Below are 22,518 nucleotides of genomic sequence, written 5' to 3' on the forward strand. Positions count from 1 at the left end.
GGCGAAGCGCTTCCAGTTTGAGCCAAAGGCTACTTCTGGTGGGCAGGTGGTGTTGGTCACCATTGATAAAGTTGGCCTTGAATAGAAACTCATTTCCTTTATGTGCTGCGACTCAGCTCGAGGTGCCAAAATGTTGGTTTGTTTGGGGGAAAGCTGGTGAATAACAAGCTTGGAGAAAACATGTTTTGCTGTTTTCGTGCCAGGGTTTCATAGCGCCTAGCCAAAAAAAGGTGCAATTAATTTTTTACAGGCCCCTTGCCAGCTGAAGTAAATAGGGGTTGACATATGGCCTTTTCCAAGAAGGGAAACAAAGGCACAGCTCATGCTGGGATGGAGAGGTTTGTAGGCTAACCCTACATTTACATTGCCGTCCTAAGCGGAGTTATATCCTTCTAAGCCCATTGACTTCAATGGACTTGGGAGGGTTTAATGCTGTATAGGATGGTGTTGTGTGTATTTGCCACAGAGCAACATTCCTCCCTGGCCAAACAATAGTTTAACATAGTTGGTATCTGATGACAAAACACTGTTTTTCACACCCTAGACTGGAATTTCTTAAAGCCTAAACTAACAGGGTTATGAAATCTCTTTGGGATTGTAGCTAATGCTATGTATTGTTCAGAGACACGGGGATGGATCCAGTTACTCCAATTGGTCTTCCTGGCAGAGTTGCCAACCTCCAGGTGGGGCCTGGAGATACCTTGCAATTACAACTGATCTCCAGATTAGAGAACAGTTCCCCAACCGCCATCATTGCAAACTGAGTTATATAAAAGATATCTTGGCTTTGGCACTCCATGTATTCCTTTTCTGGACTGTTGTTCTCCTACCCGACCCCACTGACTATCGTGGCTTCCCTCTTCAAACATACCATCAGTTCTCATTTCCCAAAGGAGATGCAGATATGAAGCGAATAAGAATCTTCCAATATCTAATGAATGGAAATAGTGCTGATTTTAATTCTCGCTAGTAACTGGCTCCCCCCCCCCAACCAACAGAGGGCATTGCCCTTGGCAGCTACAGCCATTTGTGATTCATTCATGTCAGTGAGGCTTTGGGAGTTGGTATTTGGTAACTTCTGTTTAAAACTGGGTCACCTTGAAATTTCTATGGAATGGTGGGAGATTTACATTTTAATAAATAAAATAAATGAACTCCAGCAAAAGTAAGAAACGAGTTAATTAGGAATATAACTTTAATACAATATTGTCCATGCAACCACAGTAAACAAGATTAATGCTCTAGTTTCTAGGCGCACTCATTCTCTGTTAAAAGTAAAGTATCCTCTTTATGGCTTCAGACTAGATATACAACAAAAAGTGGAATAAAATATTTCCATCACAGAGACACAGGAAACACACATGCAATAGGACTATATATATATGTGATGGATTTAAAATGTAAACAGCTGTCTCAAAGCCCAAAGGGAATCCTACAGCCGTGATAAATAAAGGAAGAGAATAATGTAGCACTTCCAATCCTATCAAAGAAGAGAACAGAGAGGTTTAAGTCCTTCATTAGGTTGGTGATGAAAGAAAGTGATAGCGAGTCGAGTCTGACTTCTTTAGAAGCTCATGGATCATTTCATGAAGACCGTTGTCTTTGCTATTTCACCTGTAATTGGGGAAGAAGTGTAATTATCATTGCCATAGAGGAAAAAAAAAGTTATATAACCATCCACCTGTCTGTGATCTCTGTTACTGGGTTGAATGTAGGGTTGCCAGGTCCCTCTTCACCACCGGTGGGAGGTTTTTGGGGCAGAGCCTGAGGAGGGTGGGGTTTGGGGAGGGACTTCAATGCCATAGAGTCCAATTGCCAAAGTGGCCATTTTCTGCAGGTGAACTGATCTCTATCAGCTGGAGATCAGTTGTAATAGCGGGAGATCTCCAGCTAGTACCTGGAGATTTGGCAACCCTAGTTGAATGTCACTATTTGGTAAAACAATATGTCTTCCATGCGTATGAAAAGTCTGTTACAAATTTTAGATGGGGATTTAGGAATTCTGTTTTGAATGGGGTAACCTAGTGCCTGTCTACTTCATTCAAAGTTCATGCCATTGAATGTCATTATTTGGTAAAACAATATGTCTTCCATGCGTATGAAAAGTCTGTTATAAATTGTAGATGGGGATTTAGGAATTCTGTTTTGAATGGGGTAACCTAGTGCCTGTCTACTTCATTCAAAGTTCATGCCATTCCCCTTTATTTTACCTTAATGACAGTCACCGTGGCGCTGTAGAAAAGGCTCACGAGGAAGAGGATGATGAAGGTGGAAAGGATTGACGAGATGTTTAGGAGTCCTTCGTCATCTTCAGCAATCACTAACCCGTCAAGGTAAACTTTAGACAATAAATAGCTATCAGTTGCTGTAGAAGTTTTGGGAAAAAAACAGATTGTCATTTGACATAGGTTGGATCCAGCCGGCTTTTCTCCTGGTCTTGCTCAGTTCCCCTCCTTACTACAGACACCTCACATGACTTTTGTACAGGTAGCTCCCATGATCGTCAGAATAGCTTTTTTGCTGGTCAGTTGGACCCCCCCCCTTCTTCCACTTGCCAAAAAGCAGGTTGGATCCAATCCATAGGAAAAAAAAGATAGTAACATACTAGGACATCCATTGGGTTGCTAATACCTATCTACCAGAATTTTATCAATTTGTGGGGGTTCCCAACATCACTTTCAAATTATTGTCTTACCCAATCCTGGCCAAGAAGCTCTTATTCATCCAATCAATACCAAGTTCTTTTTTTTAAATTGGTATTTATTATCCAACAGAAAGCAAGCCTTTTCAACTCAGGCTGGTCTTTACTCTTTTTTTTGGGTCTTACTCCCTCTTTTAAACCTTCCCACTCTCCTCTTCCACTCCACTCTTCTAAACATATAAAACCCACTTCCAATAGTTTCATTCTACTGCCACACACACCAAGGGCAAAGGCAGGGAAAGACAGCAGAGCATGGGAAAGATATGTTGTGACAGGTGACGGATCTCCTACTAGAGTTGCCAGCTCCAGGATGGGAAATACCTGGAGATTTTGGGGGCGGAGCCTGAGGAGGGCAGGGTTTGGGGCGGGGAGGGACTTCAATGCCGTGGAGTCCAATTGCCAAAGCGGCCGTTTTCGCCAGGTGAACTGATCTCTATCGGCTGGAGATCAGGTGTAATAGCAGGAGATAACCAGCTAGTCCCTGGAGGTTGGCAACCCTATCTCCTCCCCACAAAAGAAGTCAGCTCTTGATGATGCCACGTGAGAAGCAGAATTAGGGAAGAGGGGAGGGAAATTGCAGAAGAGCCCAATTTTTAGCCTTGGGACAGTGGCAGACAGCAGCATTTCTCTGTTTTGAAGGAACGGGAAAAAAGGCCTCCTTAAGACAGAAGGATATGACTTTATTTTTGGCTAAATGAATTATTTCTTGTCTTTGTTGCTGTAAGAGATTCCACCATTCTGCAAATGTACTAATTCAGTATTGAAATTTCAACATGCTACAGGGGGTTAAAGTAAGAGGGAGCAAGTGGCAATGCTTAGCAGCAAAGTGCTAAAACCTTGCATAGTTTGGACAGTGTGGGGGATCTGCTATGTCTCTGTCAGGCAAGTAACCCATGAGTTGAGCTCCTGATGGAGTTGCAGATTCTTGATGAGTTGTGTCTGGGAGGTGGCTCCTTCCAAAACTGGACAACTTCCTAGGTCTGCATTGGTTTCTATCACTTGTAAATGTGAGCTGTAGTAATAAAGATCCAAATAAATTATAACCTAATACTACTTTGAGGGGTAGGGAGGATAGTGTAGTGGTGAAATTGAGGGCCGAACTACACTTAATATTAAGGATCCATTTTCAGCTCCCCTCAATATAATGTATCTTTAAAGAGTAACTGAAGGGGGCAGGGGTGTGTGAGTTTGAATTCATGGTGCTCTGCAAGTTTTTAAAAATAATCCCCCCTCCAATTACCTTGTTCCATTTCCCTGTTCAAAGGCAGCCCTCCTGACCCGCCTTAAGTGCCATTATGGGGAAAAATGTCAGCAACCCAAATTGTCCCTTCCTCACTACAAGGTTTAAAGCAATCTTGGGAGGGGTCTATTTTCATTTGGCAAAATGGCAAGGGTAGGTGCTGAAGTATGGCTTCAATCCATACCAGGCCCCTTCATGGCTATTTTGCGCTACGAGAGCCGGTGCAGTGTAATGGTTAAGAGCGGTGGTCTCTAATTTGGAGAACCGGGTTTGATTCCCCACTCCTCCACATGAGCAGTGGACTCTAATCTGGAGAACCGGGTTTGATTCCCCTCTCCTCCACATGAGCGGCAGAGTCTAATCTGGTGAACCGGGTTGGTTTCCCCACTCTTCCACATGAAGCCAGCAGGGTGACCTTGGGCTAGTTGGGTAGAGTATGGAAATAAGATTCAGTTTATTTATGCTACCTTCCATAGTTTGTTTTTAACAGAAAAAAAGGATAATGATCCTGGGTTTGGAAGGGAAGGAGGAGAAGGGCTAGAAGAACTTAATAAGTGATCCATGAGACTGTAGGACTTGGCTCAGTGTGTGTATTGCTAGGGTTGCCAGCTCCAGGTTGGGAAATACCCGGAGATTTGGGGGGTGGATCCTGAGGAGGGTGGGGTTTGAAGAGGGGAGGGGCTTCAATGCCATAGGGTTCAATTGCCAAAGTGGCCATTTTCTCCAGGGGAACTGATCTAGAGATCAGTTCCTGGAGATCTGTTGTAATAGCGGGAGATCTCCAGCCACTACCTGGAGAATAGTAGCTTGAATACCGTGACTAGTCAATCCAAGCCTGGAAGCTTCTCAGGGTTGGCCATGGTTGGTACTTGGCTGGGAGACCACCAAGGAAGATTGGAATTGATATGCTGAAGGAAGGTAATGGCAAATCACCCCTGATCACCTCTTGCCTGGGGTCGCCATGAGTTGGTTGCACCTTGACAGCTCACAATTCATTAACTGCTAGGAGCAGAGAAGTTGAACTTTTATCCCTATCATCGTTTCTCAAGCATTGTTAACCATTGAGGAATAAAACAGGGGAATACCAGCCTAATTTTGTTCTATTCAAACATAATTCCATGAGGGTTGAGAAAACACAAAGAAAAGTCTTGTGGTACCTTGAAGTCCAACAAACATGGTGGTGGAAAGTGCTGTCAAGTCACAGCTTATGGCGACCCCGTAGGGTTTTCAAGGCAAGAGATGATCAGAGGTCGTTTGCCATTGTTTGCCTCCATGTGGGCTGAGAGAGTTCTGAGAGAGCTGTGACTGGCCTAAGGACACCCAGCAGGCTTCATGTGTAGGAGCAGAGCATCGAACCTGGTTCCCCAGATTACAGTCCACCCCTCTTAACCACTATACCCTGCAGGCTCATGATGGTGTAGCCTAATAATTAACTGACGTGGAAGATAAGAAAGAAGCTCTGTTGCATGGATGACTTATGCCTCCAACTGAGCATCTTAGTTTCAATATGTTTTCCTTCTGTGACTTCTCCTGGAATCAAAGTACCCAAGATGGACCCTTGCCAAGATGCCAAGCTCTTCCCTTGGCGGTTGTGGATGGGAGATACAGAAAGGTTCCCCAGGAGGGGAGGGTATGTCCCTGTGCTCTAACGGAAACTGAAACAACAGAGCACGTTCTACTGTGCTGTCCGCTATATCAAGAGGTTCATTCTAAGTTTATCTCCCCCTGGCTTCATTGGCATCCCAGACATACAGGTCAGGAGTACACTAAAATGTTGCTTATAGACGAAAATCCACCGGTTACAGTAGGAACGGCTAAGTTTTGTGCAGCGGCCTGTAGAATCCATCAGACGCTGCTGAGAACATCGGTAGGTCAATAATTTTAAAGGATAGTATATATAGTTTGCAAAGAGTGCAAACAACTTTTTTTTTAACTACTTGTGGGTAGAGTTTAATACCAAGGGTTTTAGTGGTAAATTGTGAAGAGCTGTGCTGGCCTGTTTTTAATAAAGATTGATTGATTGAACCATGATGTTTTTCTTCTAGGTCTTCTCTTTGGTTACCACTCTATGGCCAAGATGAATACACAGGAATACTGTGTCCAGTTTTGGGCTCCACAATTTAAGAAGGATGTTGACAAGTTGGAGCGTGTCCAGAGGAGGGCGACCAGAATGGTCAAAGGTCTGGAATCCATGCCCTAAGAGGAGAGACTTAGGGAGTTGGGTTTGTTTCGTTTGGAGAAGAGAAGGTTGAGGGGAGACATGATAGCCATGTTTAAATATTGCAAGGGATGTCATGTTGATGAGGGAACTAGCTTGTTCTCTGTTGTTCCAGAGACTAGGACACGGAGTAATGGATTTAAACTAATAGAAAAGCGATTCCACCTAAACATTAGGAAGAACTTTCTGATGGTGAGGGCTGTTTGACGGTGGAATGTGCTGCCTTGGAGGGTGGTGGAGTCCCCATCTTTGGAGGTCTTTAAGCAGAGGCTAGATGGCCATCTGTCGGGAGTGCTTTGATTGTGGGATCCTGCACAGTGGGGGGAGGGTTGGGGTCACTGGGGATGTGGGGGGAGGTAGTTGTTAATTTCCTGCCTTGTGCAGGGGGTTGGACTCGATGACCTTGGTGGTCCCTTCCAACTCTATGATTCTATGCCTCAAGAAAAGAAATTTCTCAAGGCATACCTCTCAGGGATATTTTGGGTACATAACATTCAGGCTTGTAACCATGTAAGAATTAGCAGCATTTCAGGGTTCTGTCCTCCTTTTATGTGATTCTGTGAACAAGTCCTCTGGATAGGTATAATGGAAGTTGCTATGTGGCCAAAGACATTAGAAGTCAAAGGTGTGTGCCGGTGTCTGTCTTAATGGTTCCAATAGGTGAATATTTTTCTGTTCAGTTGTATGCATGTTCCCTAATCTAATGCTAATGCTTACAACCGGACTGAACCACCAACATTTTGGTAGTAGGTGACATGGCCCTTCCTGTTACTAAGCCTTGTTTTTTCATCACAGTTTAGCGTATTGTAATGTTTTTGTGGCTGGATATATGTGCGAGAGTTTGCAAATCAACTCCAAGCATGCATTCCAGCGATGCATGGAAGACAGCTTTAATGGAATTGCCATGGTTATTATAATGTTGTGTTTTTGTTAACTGGACAGATACCCATTTGTTTTGGGTGAGCCCACACAGCAGTTCCTTGTGCTCACGTTAGAGTTACCCTTTGTATGCAAGCTAGGTTACATGATTGTTTACATGTACGCATGGGTATCTTTGGTTTTTGTTTTAACTGGGAATACAATAAAAAGGATTAGCTGAATAAACTGAATAAACCTCAACTGAAGTGCGGACCACTACTTTTGAGCATGAAGTATACTTATTTGTGTGTTGCTCATGGGTTGTTGGAAAAGACACCAGTTTTCTCTATATACCTTGGTCATAATTCCTGAGTGTTTCTCATTTCAATTGAGTGGTCTCAATGAAATCTTTGCTATGTGTAAAGGACGTAATCATGGAAACATACCAAGTGAGTTAGATCTCCTTTCTTATACAGACCTTCAAAAGGAGATGAATAGAAGGTCCTTTCCTGATCCTAGTTCCTAGGTCTTCATACTGGCTTCTTAAGATGCTACAGGGACTTTGAATACTGTTGGATGACTCTAAATTATTCTATGGTGCTGGGGCCAGAAAATCCATGACAAGGAATGTGAGAGAGGATAATTGACAGCTGTCTAAAACTTTTCACTGTTTCAGAATTAGGAATACAGCAATTTAGAACAATAACTATGGTGATGTGGAAGGCGATGAAATGGTGGAAGATTGTGACACAAGAAAAAAGCCAAGGAGGAATAGAGAATGATTAGATGAGAGTAGAAAGTCAGTAGTGAACCCTGAAGTGATGGACAACTATGGAACAACTGCTTCTATACAGCCTTGCCTACACAGACTATCCTGTGTGTATCCACCTCCTTATGTAAGGTGGGTGTCCACAATGGTCAGGGCCTTTCCTGTACTGGCACCATGGCTCTGTAGCTTCATCCCTACTTGCTGCAGGTTTTCTTTATCCAGGTAGTGAGAGGATGTGTGGCTTTGTAGCATTGCTCATGTATTTTAACATCTTTGACATTAAATCAAAAGAGTTTCAGTCTAGACATTAGGAAGAGCTTTTTAACAGTTAGAGCAGTTCCTTAGTGGAACAGGCTTCCTAGGGAGGTGGTAAGCTCTCCTTCCCTGGAGGTTTTCAAGAAGAGGCTAGATGGCCATCTGTCAGCATTGCTGATTCTATGAACTTAGGCAGTTCGTGAGAGGGAGGGCATCTTGGCCATCTTCTGGGCATAGAGTAGGGGGTCACTGGAGTGTATGTGGGGGAGGTAGTTGTGAATTTCCTGCATTGTGCAGGGGGTTGGACTAGATGACCCTGGTGATCCCTTCCAACTCTATGATCCCTGCTGTGGTTTTGAGGTCATTTTTATTGGTTTTACTGCTGATACTATATCAACTCATGTTTCTGTCACTTGTTGACATTGTTATTAGGGATTCTTTTAAAGATTTTTAGTGCGGTCGGGTTTTAATCTTTGTGTCAGGGTTTGTATGCCTCTGGAATGGGCATGGAGCTGGGGGAAGGAGTGCCCGGGGCAGGGGGGAGGAAGGCGGGGTGTGTGCCATGCCTGCATGCATGCTCTGGAGCCAGGCACTGGTGTCCCCAGGGGAGGTTGCCGAGATACCGCCATGTGCTTGCCTGTCCCCTGGCCTTGCATGCAGCTGCTGTAGGTGTGGTGCGGGTGACAAGGAAGGGTGGGCAGCTACATGCTGGGCAGTGGTGCATGCACCTTTTCTCCATGCCCATGCTGGTGCTCCCCTTTATGCCCGGGGCAGTTGCCCCCCCCAGACCCCATCGAAGATCTGTCCCTGCTTAGGAACCACTGTGAGAGTGGGGTATAAATGCCTTAGAAAGGTAAAGAAAAGAATGTTTTTAGGATCCTTTGAAAATCTGTTAATAGCTGAGAACATTCTGTAGGTGGGTTTTGCCAAGAGGGAGAGGCCGTGGCTCAGTGGTAGAGCCTCTGCTTGGCATGCAGAAGGTCTCAGGTTCAATACCCGGCATCTCAAATTAAAGGGACTAGGCAAGTAGGTGATGTGAAAGACCTCTGCCTGAGACCCTGGAGAGCCACTGCAAGTCTGAGTAGACAATACTGACTTGGATGGACCAAGGATCTGATTCAGTATAAGGCAGCTTCATGTGTGTTCAAGAAGCATTATTTCTCCTTGAATTCCAAGGGTGTTGGGTGTCTCATTACGTATTTGTGCAATTGAAGAGTAATAAGAACCTTTCTAACACAGTTTCTCACAGCAAGGCAGATTTTCCTTTCCTTGGTTTGAAAAACATACTTTATTGCAAATGGTTGTTCTTTTTCGAAAAGATGCAGCCCCACAATGACTTAATGTCTAAGATGCATCCTTTTAGACATCTCAAATTGCTCCTCCTTTCCATCTGGCAATAATAAAGATCTAATAATTAGACAGGAAGACATGCAACAAGGAGAAAAATGCTGGTGGAAATAGGGAGATGGAGGGTGATCAACAGAAATGGCAACAATGGTTAGTAGCAAGTGTTGGCGGTATCGGAGAGCACGAGGGAGACGTTGACAAGGGTGGGTTTACCCATGTTCTTGTCTAGGGTCTTCTGAGTTGTCTGGAAGGGAAGCGCCTCGTGTCCCACCACGCAAGTGTAAATGGCTCCGTAACTCCAGTCCTGCTCTCTGACGTTCAACGTGCTGTAGGTGAAGTACCGCTCGGGGGTCCCGGATTCCTGGATGGGCTTGCTGGTGAAGTACTCTGAATCGGCCACCGGCTCATCGTTCCGCAGCCATTTCACAAAGAAGTCATTGGGGTAGAAACCTTTCATCAGGCAAGTGACAGTAGCCGTTTCCTTCAAAGCCAGCTGTTCGGAGGGCGGGGGGAAAACGTAGACAGTGGGAGCATGGGGGGTGCCACCTGGATGGTGGAAAGGAGAAAGGGTTAGTCAGCAAAACAGACTAAATTAGAGTTTTAATGTAGTTATACATAAAGGAAATAAATGATAATTCAGCAGACATTCCATAACTGTTTGGCTTTCTCTGGAGAGTGCCAGTCTGAGGCATTTTCTGAAATCAATGACATAGAGCATTTCTTCATCTTTTTCTCAGGAATGTAGAAAATAGGCACCTACCATGAAGCTTTTTCAGAGTTTTTATTTCAGGTGTGGGAAGATGGGAACCAGTAACTTTGCACTCAAATGTATCCCCGCGTTCCCATTCCTCTTTGCAAATGGTGGCTGTTGCGTCCACAAAGAACATCTCCCTGTTTTCTTCCTTCTTAATCTGTCCAATGATGGTTTCCAGATTCTTCTTGTCAGACACCCTTGTCCAGGTGACAGTCAGTGCTTTCAGGTCCTCCTCATCGGGAGCATTAGAGATTCTGCAGGTCAGATTGACCGACTTGGACAGATAAATATCGATGAAGGGTGGTGGGATGGTCTCCACACGGACCTCTATAGGGACTTCAGCACAGCCTAAGAAAAGTCAAAACAATATTCAGTTCCACAGTGGCTTCTGACACTCTGTGTGTGTGTGTGTGTGTGTGTGTGTGTGTGTGTGTGTTAAGTGCCGTCAAGTCGCTTCTGACTCATGGCAACCCTATGAATGAAAGTCCTCCAAAATGTTCTATCTTTGACAGCCTTGCTCAGATCCTGCAAATTGAAGGCTGTGGCTTCCTTTATTGAGTCAATCAATCTCTTGTTGGGTCTTCCTCTTTTCCTGCTGCTCTCAACTTTTCCTAGCATGGCGGTCTTTTCCAGTGACTCTTGTTGTCTCATGACGTGACCAAAATACGATAGCCTTAGTTTAGTCATTTTAGCTTCTAGGGTCAGCTCTGACACTCTACTAATGCTTATTGCCAAACAGATCTGCTTCAAATAATCAACTTATGTAGGAGTATGTGACACATATTAAATGCATTAATTAAAACTCTAATTTTATCAGTTTTGCTGAGAACTCTTTCTTTTGAGTACTTTACCAGCAAATCCATGCATGGATCCAATAACTCCCTGAATGACCCTTTGCCCATATAAATATATGAAACATACAAACTACTAATTGTCAGTTGATGAAGGAATGGAAAGAACTGAAACCTACGGTAAACATCACATGTTCATTTTCAGAATTAATGTTTAGGTCAGGGGTGTTAAACGTAAGGCCTGTGGGCTGGATTCAGCCCCTTGAGAGCTCTTAATCTGGCCCACAAGCCAGCCGAGGCAGCCGCCCCCCCACTCTCAATCTGGCTAGCGAGGCATGGCCCGGCACGATCAAATGCCATTTACGCTATATCCAGCCCTTGTAACAGTTGAGTTCGACACCCCTGGTTTAGGTGTTTTAGTTTTAGATATTTTAATTGAAATCAAAGCTTGTGAAGACTGATCTACAACAGGAATGTATGGATTTGTGAACATTCATCTCCCAGAAAGGGCTCTCCAAAAGTGAAATCTCACTGCAAATTGAAGGCTCGTGTCCAAATAGCATCATAAGAACATAAGAAAGGCCCTGCTGGATCAGACCAAGGCCTATCAAGTCCAGCAGTCTTTTCACACAGTGGCCAACCAGGTGCCTCTAGGAAGCCCACAAGCAAGACAAATGCAGCAGCATCCTGTCTGTGTTCCACAGCACCTAATATAATAGGCATGCTCCTCTGATACTAGAGAGAATAGGTATGCAGCATGACTAGTATCCATTCTAACTAATAGCCATGAATACCCCTTTCCTCCATGAATATGTCCACTCCCCTCTTAAAGCCCTCCAAGCTGGCAGCCATCACCACATCCTGGGGCAGGGAGTTCCACAATTTAACTATGCGTTGAGTGAAAAAATACTTCCTTTTATCTGTTTTGAATCTCTCACCCTCCAGCTTTAGCAGATGACCTCGTGTTCTAGTATTATGGGAGAGGGAGAAAAGCTTCTCCCTGTCCACTCTCTCCAAACCATGCATAATTTTATAGACCTCTATCATGTCTCCCCTCAGCCACCTTCTTTCCAAGCTAAACAGCCCTAAGTGTCTTAACCGCTCCCCATAGGACAGTTCCTATCTGTGAAATGGAATGGAATACTTACCTGAGTTGCAAACCGTGGGTTTGCTGATGTTCTTAGTGTCGCTGAACATATTGTTACGCACGCTGCAGGAGAATTCTTTGCCACTGTTCCAGTCTTGCTTACTGACTGGGAGCTCGCTGATGATGCTATAGCCGTTACATCCGTTGGCAACTGGTCCAGTGGTGGTGAAGCCAGAGTCAAGTATGTTTCCATCCTTTAACCACTGGAGGGTTGTGCTTCCAGTTGGCAAGTGGTCAGCCAGGCAGACAACGGTGGCCTTTATGTTGGGATTCTCAAAATCTTGGCATCGTGGTACGCGGATGATCATCCTAGGCTCTGTTGTTTGTGAGGCTTAAGGAGGAAAGAAAATAGCAAAAAGGAGGGAGGAATTTACCTCAGATCCAATACCCTAAAGGAAATAATCTGAGGGCACTTTCACAGATCCTAAATAATGCACTTTCAATCTACTTCAATGATCGTTTGCAAGTGGATTTTGCCATTTCTTACAGTAAAATCCAGCTGCAAAGTTCATTGAAAGTGCATTATTCAGGATGTGTAAAAATGCCCTGAATGTCACCAGTGACATATTTATGTGGAAAGCAGAAAAGAGCAAGGGTCCAGCAACCCCCTTGAACAGAGAGATTGACAGATCCAGATCTATCCAGGCATCTGTCTCTTATTATATTCATTAGACTGCCTTCTAAGACTTTGCTAATCTAATCCATTGCCAAGAAACATTTTACTTTAATATAAAAATGAATCTGTGGGATCCGCAGCTTCATTTGAAACAGTGCTGCACAGATCTCTCAGATAGACCAAGGGGCAGAACAATACCAACGAGAGTGCCGTGGCATGTTTCCAGAGCACATTCCCATTGGATGGGATGTAAGCAGTAGTTCTTGTTGGAACTGGTTGCCTATGCAAATTCATGCCATGACTGGGATTTAACAACTTTGGCACTACCGTGTGGTTTCCATTAATTCAGAAGGCATATAGATGTTTCAAACAACAATAAAATAAACCAGTTTCAAACAACAATAAAATAAACCAGTTAAGGTCTAAGGGGAGGGGCTGTGGCTCAGTGGTAGAGCATCTGCTTGGCAAGCAGAAGGCCCCAGGTTCAAGCCCTGGCATCTCCAGTTAAAAGGACCAGGCAGGAGGAGATGTGAATGGCCTCAGCTTGAGACCCTGGGGAGCCGCTGCTAGTCTGAGTAGGCAATACTGATCTTGATGGACCAAGGGTCTGATTCAGTAGAAGGCAGCTTCATGTGTTCAGCAGCAGTTCCCGACTCTTTGCTGCCAATCTTTTTATATTGTTTCTTAGTGTTGTGGTTGTTTGGGGTTGAAGAAGGGAAACCATATACATTCACTTACCCTGGCGAACAACCCGTGCTACCCCATCGACGCTCTCAGCCTTGCAATAGAACGGTTCAAAATTCTCCCAATCTTCGGCAGAGATGGCCAGCTGGGAGCTTGCAGTGAAAGTCCCAGCAGAGTTGCCGACAGTAGGATATTGCTTAATGTAAGTTGCGTTGACACTGACATTGCTACGGTCCTCCCAGGTGAACCTGACCAAGGCAGGTGGGACATCCTTGGCTAAGCACCCGACGGTGATGGGCCCATGGCTAGGGAGATTCTCAGATTGTAAGATGAGGGGGAAAAGAGAAGGACCATTTTGAGTAACTGCAGGAGAAGAAAAGAAAGTATGGAGAGTTTTTAGAAGTTGCTATGTGCAACTGAAGTTGAATAGCCAAATACACTTTATCATTGGTTGATGATATACATATCCGTATGACATTGGAAATACATTACAAGACCTCTGTGTGAGAACATAACATAAGAACATAAGAAAGGCCCTGCTGGATCAGACCAAGGCCCATCAAGTCCAGCAGTCTGTTCACACAATGGCCAACCAGGTGCCTCTAGGAAGCCACAAACAAGACGACTGCAGCAGCACCATCCTGCATATGTTCCACAGCACCCAATATAATAGGCATACTTCTCTGATACTAGAGAGAATAGGTATGCAGCATGACTAGTATCCATTCTAACTAATAGCCATGGATACCCCTTTCCTCCATGAATATATCCACTCCCCTCTTAAAGCCCTCCAAGCTGGCAGCCATCACCACATCCTGGGGCAGGGAGTTCCACAATTTAACAAGGCATTGTGTGAAAAAATACTTCCTTTTATCTGTTTTGAATATCTCACCCTCCAGCTTCAGCAGATGACCCCGTGTTCTAGTATTATGGGAGAGGGAGAAAAACTTCTCCCTGTCCACTCTCTGCACAGCATGCCTAATTTTATAGACCTCTATCATGTCTCCCTGTAACCACCTTCTTTCCAAGCTAAACAGCCCTAAGGGGCTTAACCGCTTCCCATAGGACTGTTGCTCTAGTCCCCTAATCATTTTGGTTGTTCTTTTCTGCACCTTCTCAAGCTCTGCAATATCCTTTTTTAGGTGTGGTGACCAGAACTGTACACAGTATTCCAAGTGTGGTCTCACCATAGATTTGTACAAGGGCAGTATGATATCAGCAGTTTTATTCTCTATTCCTCGTCTAATTATGGCCAACATGGAATTTGCCTTTTTTACAGCCAATTTAAATGAGCCAATTTAAATGAGCCAATTTAAATGGTCAAAACTCCATGTTTTACAACAATAAGACAATGGGCCACACAATATAGAAGGTATATCTGTATGGCATTGGAAATACATTACAAGACCTCTGTGTGAGCCAATTTAAATGGTCAAAACTCCATGTTTTATAACAATAAGAGACAATGGGCCACACAGTATAGAAGGTTATTATTTTTCAACATACCTTTATATGTCTTTCTGGATGTGTTTCTAAAATATGTATATGTACACTGCATAATAAATAATATCAGAATTTTGTTATAATTTTCAGCTCAACTTTTAGGTTCTTTTTCTTTAGCCAAAAAGAAACACCTGGATAAAATTATACAACATTCACATTCTCTCTCTCTCTCTCTCTCTCTCTCTCTCTCTCTCTCTCTCTCTGAGATGAGTTAAGATGCCATTGACTGTTGCACCTGTCAGATATTGGGCATTTATGTAGGCCTTTCCCAAAGGTCAGAGGTCGCCTCACACTCCCCACGTGTTTCTGCTCCTTTTGCTCCCATTTTCTGGATTCTGGCTAAAACAGCATCCGGGAAACACTGTCAAATGCGCGGAAATGTGTGGGGAGAGCGAAGCGACCTCTGACGGTTGGGAAAGGAAACCCTAAAGCAGTCAGCAATGGTGACCGCGAGGGAAACAGGCCTGCATGAATGGCCATGGTGCTTTCCCATGCCACTTTTCTTCATTTAGCTTGGTTGGAAGCCATGCACGAACTGGGAGGCATTCTGGTAATGCCCTAGTCTGGGCCCATATCAGAGTGAAAATACATTCAAGGGTGGGACCAGTTGGTTGTACAGCCAACAACGTGCTGTGAAGCACATATCCTTCTTGGCTGAGAACCTGCTTTCAGAAGATTTCAGGGGACTCCACTTCCTGTTTTCTGGACTCCAGGAGCGGAGCTGCTGAGACATGTTGTTCGAACCAGCCCCTTGGAGCTAATATTGAGCTAGGAATAGAAAGAGATTTGAAAGCTGGAGGACACAGCAACTATAAAGAAGTTGCAGAGGTCAGAGTTGTGGGCATTCGTGGACTATTTTTGTTGTTGTTGTCAAGTCACAGCTGACTTATGGCGACCCTGTAGGTAGGGTTGCCAGGTTCCCCCTCTTGATCGGTGGGAGGTTTTAGGAGGCGGGACTGGGGTGGCTACGTGCGCACGATGACATCACTTCCGGGTTTATTTCCAAAAGCACCTTAGTGCTGCAGCTGGGGGTTTGAAAGCTAAAGCAGCAGTGGTGATGTGGCACTTCTGGGGGTAAACCGGGAAGTGATGTAATTGCGTGCCCGCAGCCGCGCCTGCATATGATCCCCGCTCCAGAACAGCTGGGTGGATTGGCGGGCAATTGCCTGCTGAAACCACCCACCTGGCAACCCTACCTGAAGGGTTTTCAAGGCAAGAAATGTTCAGAGGTGCTTTGCCATTGCCTGCCTCTGCGTTGCACCCCTGGTATTCCTTGGACATCTCCCATCCAAATACTTGCCAGGGTCGAGGCTCAGAGTGTGTGACTAGCCCAAGGTCACCACCAAGTTTCCATGGTAGTGTGAGGATTTGAACTGGATTTCCCAGATCCTAGTCCAATGTTTTAACCACTACTCCATGCTGGCTCTCACACCATGCTGGCTGTCCTAAGACTAGAATAAGTTGGTTTTTATATGCCAACTTTCTCTACCTTTCAAGGAGAATCAAACTGGTTTACAATCTCATTCCCTTCTTCTCCCCACAACAGACACCCTGTGAGGCTGAGAGAGCTCGAAGAGAACTGTGACTAGCCCAAGGTCACCCAGCAGGCTTCATGTGGAGGAGTGGGGAATTAAACCTGGTTCTCCAGATCAGAGTACACCACTCTTAACCACTATACCTCACTGGCTAGGAGGAGTTTATTGTTTAACTCTATCCCCTAAGGTAAATTTTGGGAGGCTGGAGTGTTTCCCAGTTGCTTTCCAAAGTTTTCACATCTGTCAGTTGAGTGTTGGGCTTCAGTACTTGCTTGCCACTGAAACTTGGGCTGAACTCAAAGCATTGAACCCTCTTCTCCTAGCCTGCAGAAAGCAACTTCTTATAATTAAAAAGCCAGACTTCATTGAAATTCAGAGCAAGGGACTAACTGAGCTAGTATAAGAACATCCATCTGCATAACTGAAAAATATATAGTTTAACATTCAAGATGATTGACATGTCAGATAATACAGTAAAGTTTCTGCAACATAAACACTTGCCAGTGTCTCAGAGATGTCCAAGAACTGTATCCTCCATGAATCTGACTAACCCTCTTTTAAAGCAATATGTAAGAATAGAAAAGAGCCAGAGTCCAGTAGCACCTTAAAGACTAACAACATTTCTGGCAGGGTAGGAGCTTTCGTGAGCCACAGCTCACTTCTTCAGAAGTGAGTCTTTAAGCCTTTGTTTGTCTTTAAGGCACTGCTGGACTCTTGCTCTTTTCTACTGCTACAGACTAACACGACCACCCAGCGTGATCTATCAGTAAGAATGTAAGTAGAACCTGCTGGCTCAAACCAGTGGTCCATCTAGCCCAACATGCTGTTTCACTAAGGGGCCAACCACTTGCCCTGGAGGGCCAAATAAACTGGGCATAGAGGCCCAGGCCCTCCTTTGCTCCTGCCTCCGAGTGCTGGTATTCAGAGGTATGTTGCCTCTGTATATGGAGGCTCCCATTGGTGACCATGGCTAGTAGCTATTGATGGACCTTTCCTCCATGGATTTTTATAACCCCCTTTTAAAGCTATCTATGTTTGCGGCCATCCCTACTTCCACTGGCAGTAAATTCCACGGTTGAATTTTTCAATGACTGAAGAAGAACCTCCTTTTGTCTGTTCTGAACCTATTTCCCAACAATTTCATTAGTTGCCCTCAAGTTCTAGTATTATGGGAGAGAGAAAAAAAATCCCTCTATCCATTTTATTAACCTCATGTGTGTGTGTGTGTTAAGTGCCGTCAAGTCGCTTCCGACTCATGGCGACCCTATGAATGAAAGTCCTCCAAAATGTCCTATCTTTGACAGCCTTGCTCAAATCTTGCAAATTGAAGGCTGTGGCTTCCCTTATTGAGTCAATCCATCTCTTGTTGGGCCTTCCTCTTTTCCTGCTGCCCTCAACTTTTCCTAGCATGACTGTCTGTTCCAGTGACCTCATTAACCTTATGCATTATTTTATAAACCTCTATCATATTTCCTGTTTCTTTTTTTTGGGCTGGAAAGTACCAGACTCTCCAGCCTTTCCTCACAGGAAAAGCACTTCAACCCCCTAATTATCTTAGTTACCTTCTTAAGAACTGCACATAGAAACCCAAAGGAGTTGGCACCACAGCTTTATACAAGGGCATTACAATATTGGCTGGTTTATTTTCAGTCCCTTCCCTCATAATACCTAGCATGTAGTTTTCCTTTTTCACTGCTGCAGCTGTAAACTGGGTTGAAATTTTCATCTAGCTTTCCACGACAACCCCAAGACTTCTTTCAGTCTAGTGGCTGTGGTGGAAATATCGATGAACATGTCACCCAGTGTGAAGCTGTGGTGAAAAAAGCACACTGCTTCTAGGAGTTATTAAGAAAGAGATTGTCATCTTCTATTTGGTAATATTGGCCATTTTATTTTCAAAGTGTTGGTTTTTATCTGCCAACGTTCTCTACCCCTTAAGGAAGACTCAAACTGGCTTAAAATCGCCTTCCCCTCCCCACAACAGACACCTTGTGAAGTAGGTGGGGCTGAAAGAGCTCCAAGAGAGCTGTGACTTGCCCAAGGTCACCCAACTGGCTTCATGTGTAGGAGTGGGGAACCCAACCCGGTTCACCAGATTTGTGGCTCATGTGGAGGAGTGGGGAATCAAACCCGGTTTTCCAGATTAGAGACCACTGCTCTTAATCACTACACCATGCTGGCTCTCTATGCATTTAGTGATAAATAGCCAGTATCTATGCATGTAGTGATGGCTATAAGGATAGATGGCTTTAAAAGACAGGTTAGTGGAGGATAGGTCCATCCATTTAGCCATAATGAGTAAAGAGAACTTCCATATTCAGAGGCAGTAAAGTTCTGAAACTCAGCTGTAGTGGTCAACATTGGGAAATATTATGCCCTGTTTGTTGGCTTTCCAGGGCAACTGATTGGCCACTGTGTGAAACAGGATGCTGGACTAGATGGAACAGCAGGGATCTTCTAATGTTCTTACAGATCCCTGCCTGCCGAGTTGCAACTTTGAGAAGGCAGGGGAAACTAATCCCCCCTCTCACTTTTTAAGCTCAGTACTGGTTTGGGAACTGCATACTTTCGAGGATATAGCTGAGCTTTAGAAATGCCGGGAGGGTCTCCCTGCTTAACCCCCCCCCACTCCAACGCTACAACTCAGCAGTGTATTGTTCTCTACAGAGCTGTGGTCTGGGAAAGCAGTAATGTACCTGGGTTTCCCAGTGCTCAGCTTAGGAAAGCCAAGAAGAGGCCACCAGGTGCTTTCTCCATCATTCCCAAAGTCACAGCTGAACAGGGATGCACCACATTATTCCCTAGCTGGCTTCTGACGGACTGCGGTTGCTTTTCCCACCTGAGCTAACTATGCTATACACGTAGAGCTGTCATATCTTTGAAAAGGTTGCATCTGTGCCAGCTGAGTTATTGCCCTCCCTTTCTGCTCCAGCTCTAAAGGTGAATGTGTGAAGCTGCCTTTTACTGAATCAGACCCTTGGTCCATCAAAGTCAGCATTGTCTACTCAGACCGGCAGCGGCTCTCCAGGGTCTCAGGCAGAGGTCTTTTACACCTCCTCCTTGCCTAATCCCTTTAACGGGAGATGCCAGGGATTGAACCTAGGACCTTCTGCATGCCAAGCAGATGTTCTACCACTGAGATTACATCCTTCTTAGGTAAGAAGCTGAGGGGGATGCCAGATTAGGCACCTTGTTTTCCTGCCAGCTGAATATTGGTCTAGCTGGGCAAGAGAAGCTGGTTGGCCAAGTGTTTTCTTTAAAGCCACTGAGGAATGAAGAGCAATCCCCTTCCCTCCCCTGCCCCCCCTGGACCGAGCACTGAGCTTCAGCAGCACTGTGGTTGCTTATCCCACCTGATCTATTGTGGCCATTGACCTAAAGCTGTCCTATGTTTGAAAGGCTTGCATCCCTCCTATTGCATATGAGCAGTGCATATCCCTGCCGCCTCATCTGTAAAGAACTGCAGAACCCCCCCCCCCCTTAGTTGAGCAGGGTGCTGTAAAGAATTTAGGATGGGTGTCACCTTGGGCAGCCTGCCTTCAGCTGGTCTCAGCTAGTAGTAGAAGAAGAAGAGTTGGTTTGGAGAATCAAACTGGCTTACAATCTCCTTCCTTTCTTCACCCCACAACATACACCCTGTGAGGAAGGTGAGGCTGAGAGAGCTCAAAGAGAACTGTGACTAGCCCAAGGTCACCCAGCAGGCTTCATGTGCAGGAGTTGGGAAACCATCTGCCGCTCATGTGGGGAAGTGGGGAATCAAACCTGGTTCTCCAGATTAGAGTCCACCACTCTCAACCACCATACCACACCGGCTCTCTAGGTTGCCAGAGTACCAACATGGGGCTTCCAAGGGTCTCTGTTCCCTGCTGTTCTAGCTATAAGTGATCTAAGGTTTTTGTACACCTGAGAAGCTTCCTGCTTTTAGGTGGGTGAATGGTGGGTCACACCAGGGACATCCCAAGGGGGTCCCCCTGCCAGCATTCACACAATGGAGCTCACGTGAGAGCTGTGATGTTTTCCCAGTAGAATGGTGGGTACTGAGGGCGGCTAGAGTGGATTGTGCTCTAGCTGACTCCCCAGCCACCCTTCTGCTGCAGCTCTGCAAGCCTCCCTATGGAGTTTGGGCCCCCCAGATACTCAGGGCATCCAAGCGATTTATTGATGTAAATTTTTATACTGCTTTTCCTCTAAGGAGCTTGGAGTGGCACGCGTTGGCCTCTTCCTCCCTGTATTTTTCTTTTGCAAGAATCCTGGGAGATGAGTAGCTTGAGAGAGAGTGACTGGCCCAAAATAAGCCAGTACAGCCGAAAAGGGGATTTCAATGGAGGTCTCTAAGGTCCTAAACTCTTCACAATCTAACCACTTTATCATGCTGCCTCTCCCTTGGGTTCTCCTACCCTGGTGTCAGGCTTTTGGAATCAACTGTATTGCCAATTAAGCACATTAATTTGATTTGTGCTATCATTGTTAAAAAAAAGGTGAACTGTCAAACAAAATTGTCATACAGTCAGTGATGTAACTCCACTTGAGAGATGAGCCTAAGATAGAATAATGTAATTAAAAGTGATTTTTTCAAGTACTAATTCCAGAGGTCTACCAGTCATTTGCCTTTCAGCTTTTTTGCTTCCTCCTCATTTCCCCCAAGGGCTCAGTTCAGAAGAAGGGTTGGTTTTTGTACCCTGCTTTTTCTCTACCTTTAAGGAGTCTCAAAGTGGCTTACAATCGCCTTCCCTTCCTCTCCCCACAACAGGCACCTTGTGCGGTAGGTGGGGCTGAGAGAGTTAGGAAAGAACTGTGGCTGGCCCAAGGTCACCCAGCAGGCTTCATGTGGAGGAGTGGGGAATTGAACCCTGTTCTCCAGATCAGAGTCCACTGCTCTCAACCACTATACCATGCTGGCTCTCAGCTGATTGTTGGACTCTAGGCAAGCTGCTGATAGGAGACCTTTCTGTCTGCTCCAAGCCTTACATTTATCAGTTCCTCACTTGGGAAAATGGTGAGGAGCCCAGTTTTCCCCACCCTCTAAAGTGTCTTATAAGCCAAGAATCTCAACAGAGAGGTAACAGCAAGCCAACCTTGTGATTTACCATCTTCTGGAAAGCCTGAGTTCAGGATGAGCAACCAGAACACAAACAGAAATCCCAGACCTCACGCCCTAGACTATTACCATCCCCGTCCTTTCTGGAGAAGGGGCTCATCCCAGGAGTTCTTTCCCCTCCACTTTCTCTTTGCTTCTATCTTTCCAAGGTACAAAAAAAACACAGAATGAAACCCTATTTAACTCACCAAGCCAAAGGCTGCAGTTGACTGAGGAAACCAGGCCTCTGTCACCAACTGTCTGCGCCTGTCGAGACGTTCTGTATTCTGATGGGACCTTCAGCATTTTCCCTCAAACATGTTCTCAAAAATGATATTAAAAAAGAAAATTGCTGTAGTTGACGTGCTGATTGGTGGCAGAATAATTTGACTGAGGTTTTGGAGGGGCTATAATTGAGCAGAAGGGGCAACGTGAAACCTGTGCCCACACATACGGGGCTTCCTCTTTTTCTCCTGTTGTTTCTCTTGCCTTATTTACTTCAAGTCAAAATCCATAAATTCAATTTTAGAATTAAAAAAACACCCACCCACACAAAGCTCTGACTTACTGGAATTGGCAGAGGTTTATTTGACCAAACCCCCCTCGCTTCGTTTTATCAGTGTTTGTCTACTAAATGTATTTGTCACTTGTCTTTCCAACAGCGCTCAGATTGAAGCAAAGGCTATAAAGGCATTAGGAATCAGAGTATAAAAGAAATCTGAAGCGGCTTCCTCAGACTTGGGAGCTAGAGGAGGCCTCATCATCTGTTGTTCTTAAATCAGGGCAGTGGACTCAATAGGATTACCAGCCTTCAGGTGGGACCTGGAGATAGGGTTGCCATCCTCCAGGTACTAGATGGAGATCTCCTGGGATTACAATTGATCTCCAGCCAGTAGAGATCAGTTCACTTGGAGAAAGTGGCTGCTTTGGAAAGTGGATTCTATGGCATTATACCCTATTGAAATCCTTCCCCAAACCCTACCTTCCTGAGGCTCTGCCCAAAATCTCCTGGTATTTCCCAAC

General features: G+C 45.0%; 1 gene segment (V, D, J or C); it reads right to left on the reverse strand.

The window, feature by feature from the left end:
* Positions 1-2,201: 2,201 nt before the first annotated feature.
* Positions 2,202-21,801, reverse strand: LOC130489882 (immunoglobulin heavy constant mu-like). The segment is given in 6 exon segments: positions 2,202-2,365; positions 9,602-9,934; positions 10,149-10,490; positions 12,082-12,411; positions 13,435-13,743; positions 21,705-21,801. Coding segments are annotated over 6 exon segments (1,575 nt in total).
* Positions 21,802-22,518: the final 717 nt, after the last annotated feature.

The sequence above is a fragment of the Euleptes europaea genome, chromosome 18 (assembly GCF_029931775.1).
Source record: "Euleptes europaea isolate rEulEur1 chromosome 18, rEulEur1.hap1, whole genome shotgun sequence".
Classification (NCBI taxonomy): Eukaryota; Metazoa; Chordata; class Lepidosauria; order Squamata; family Sphaerodactylidae; genus Euleptes; species Euleptes europaea.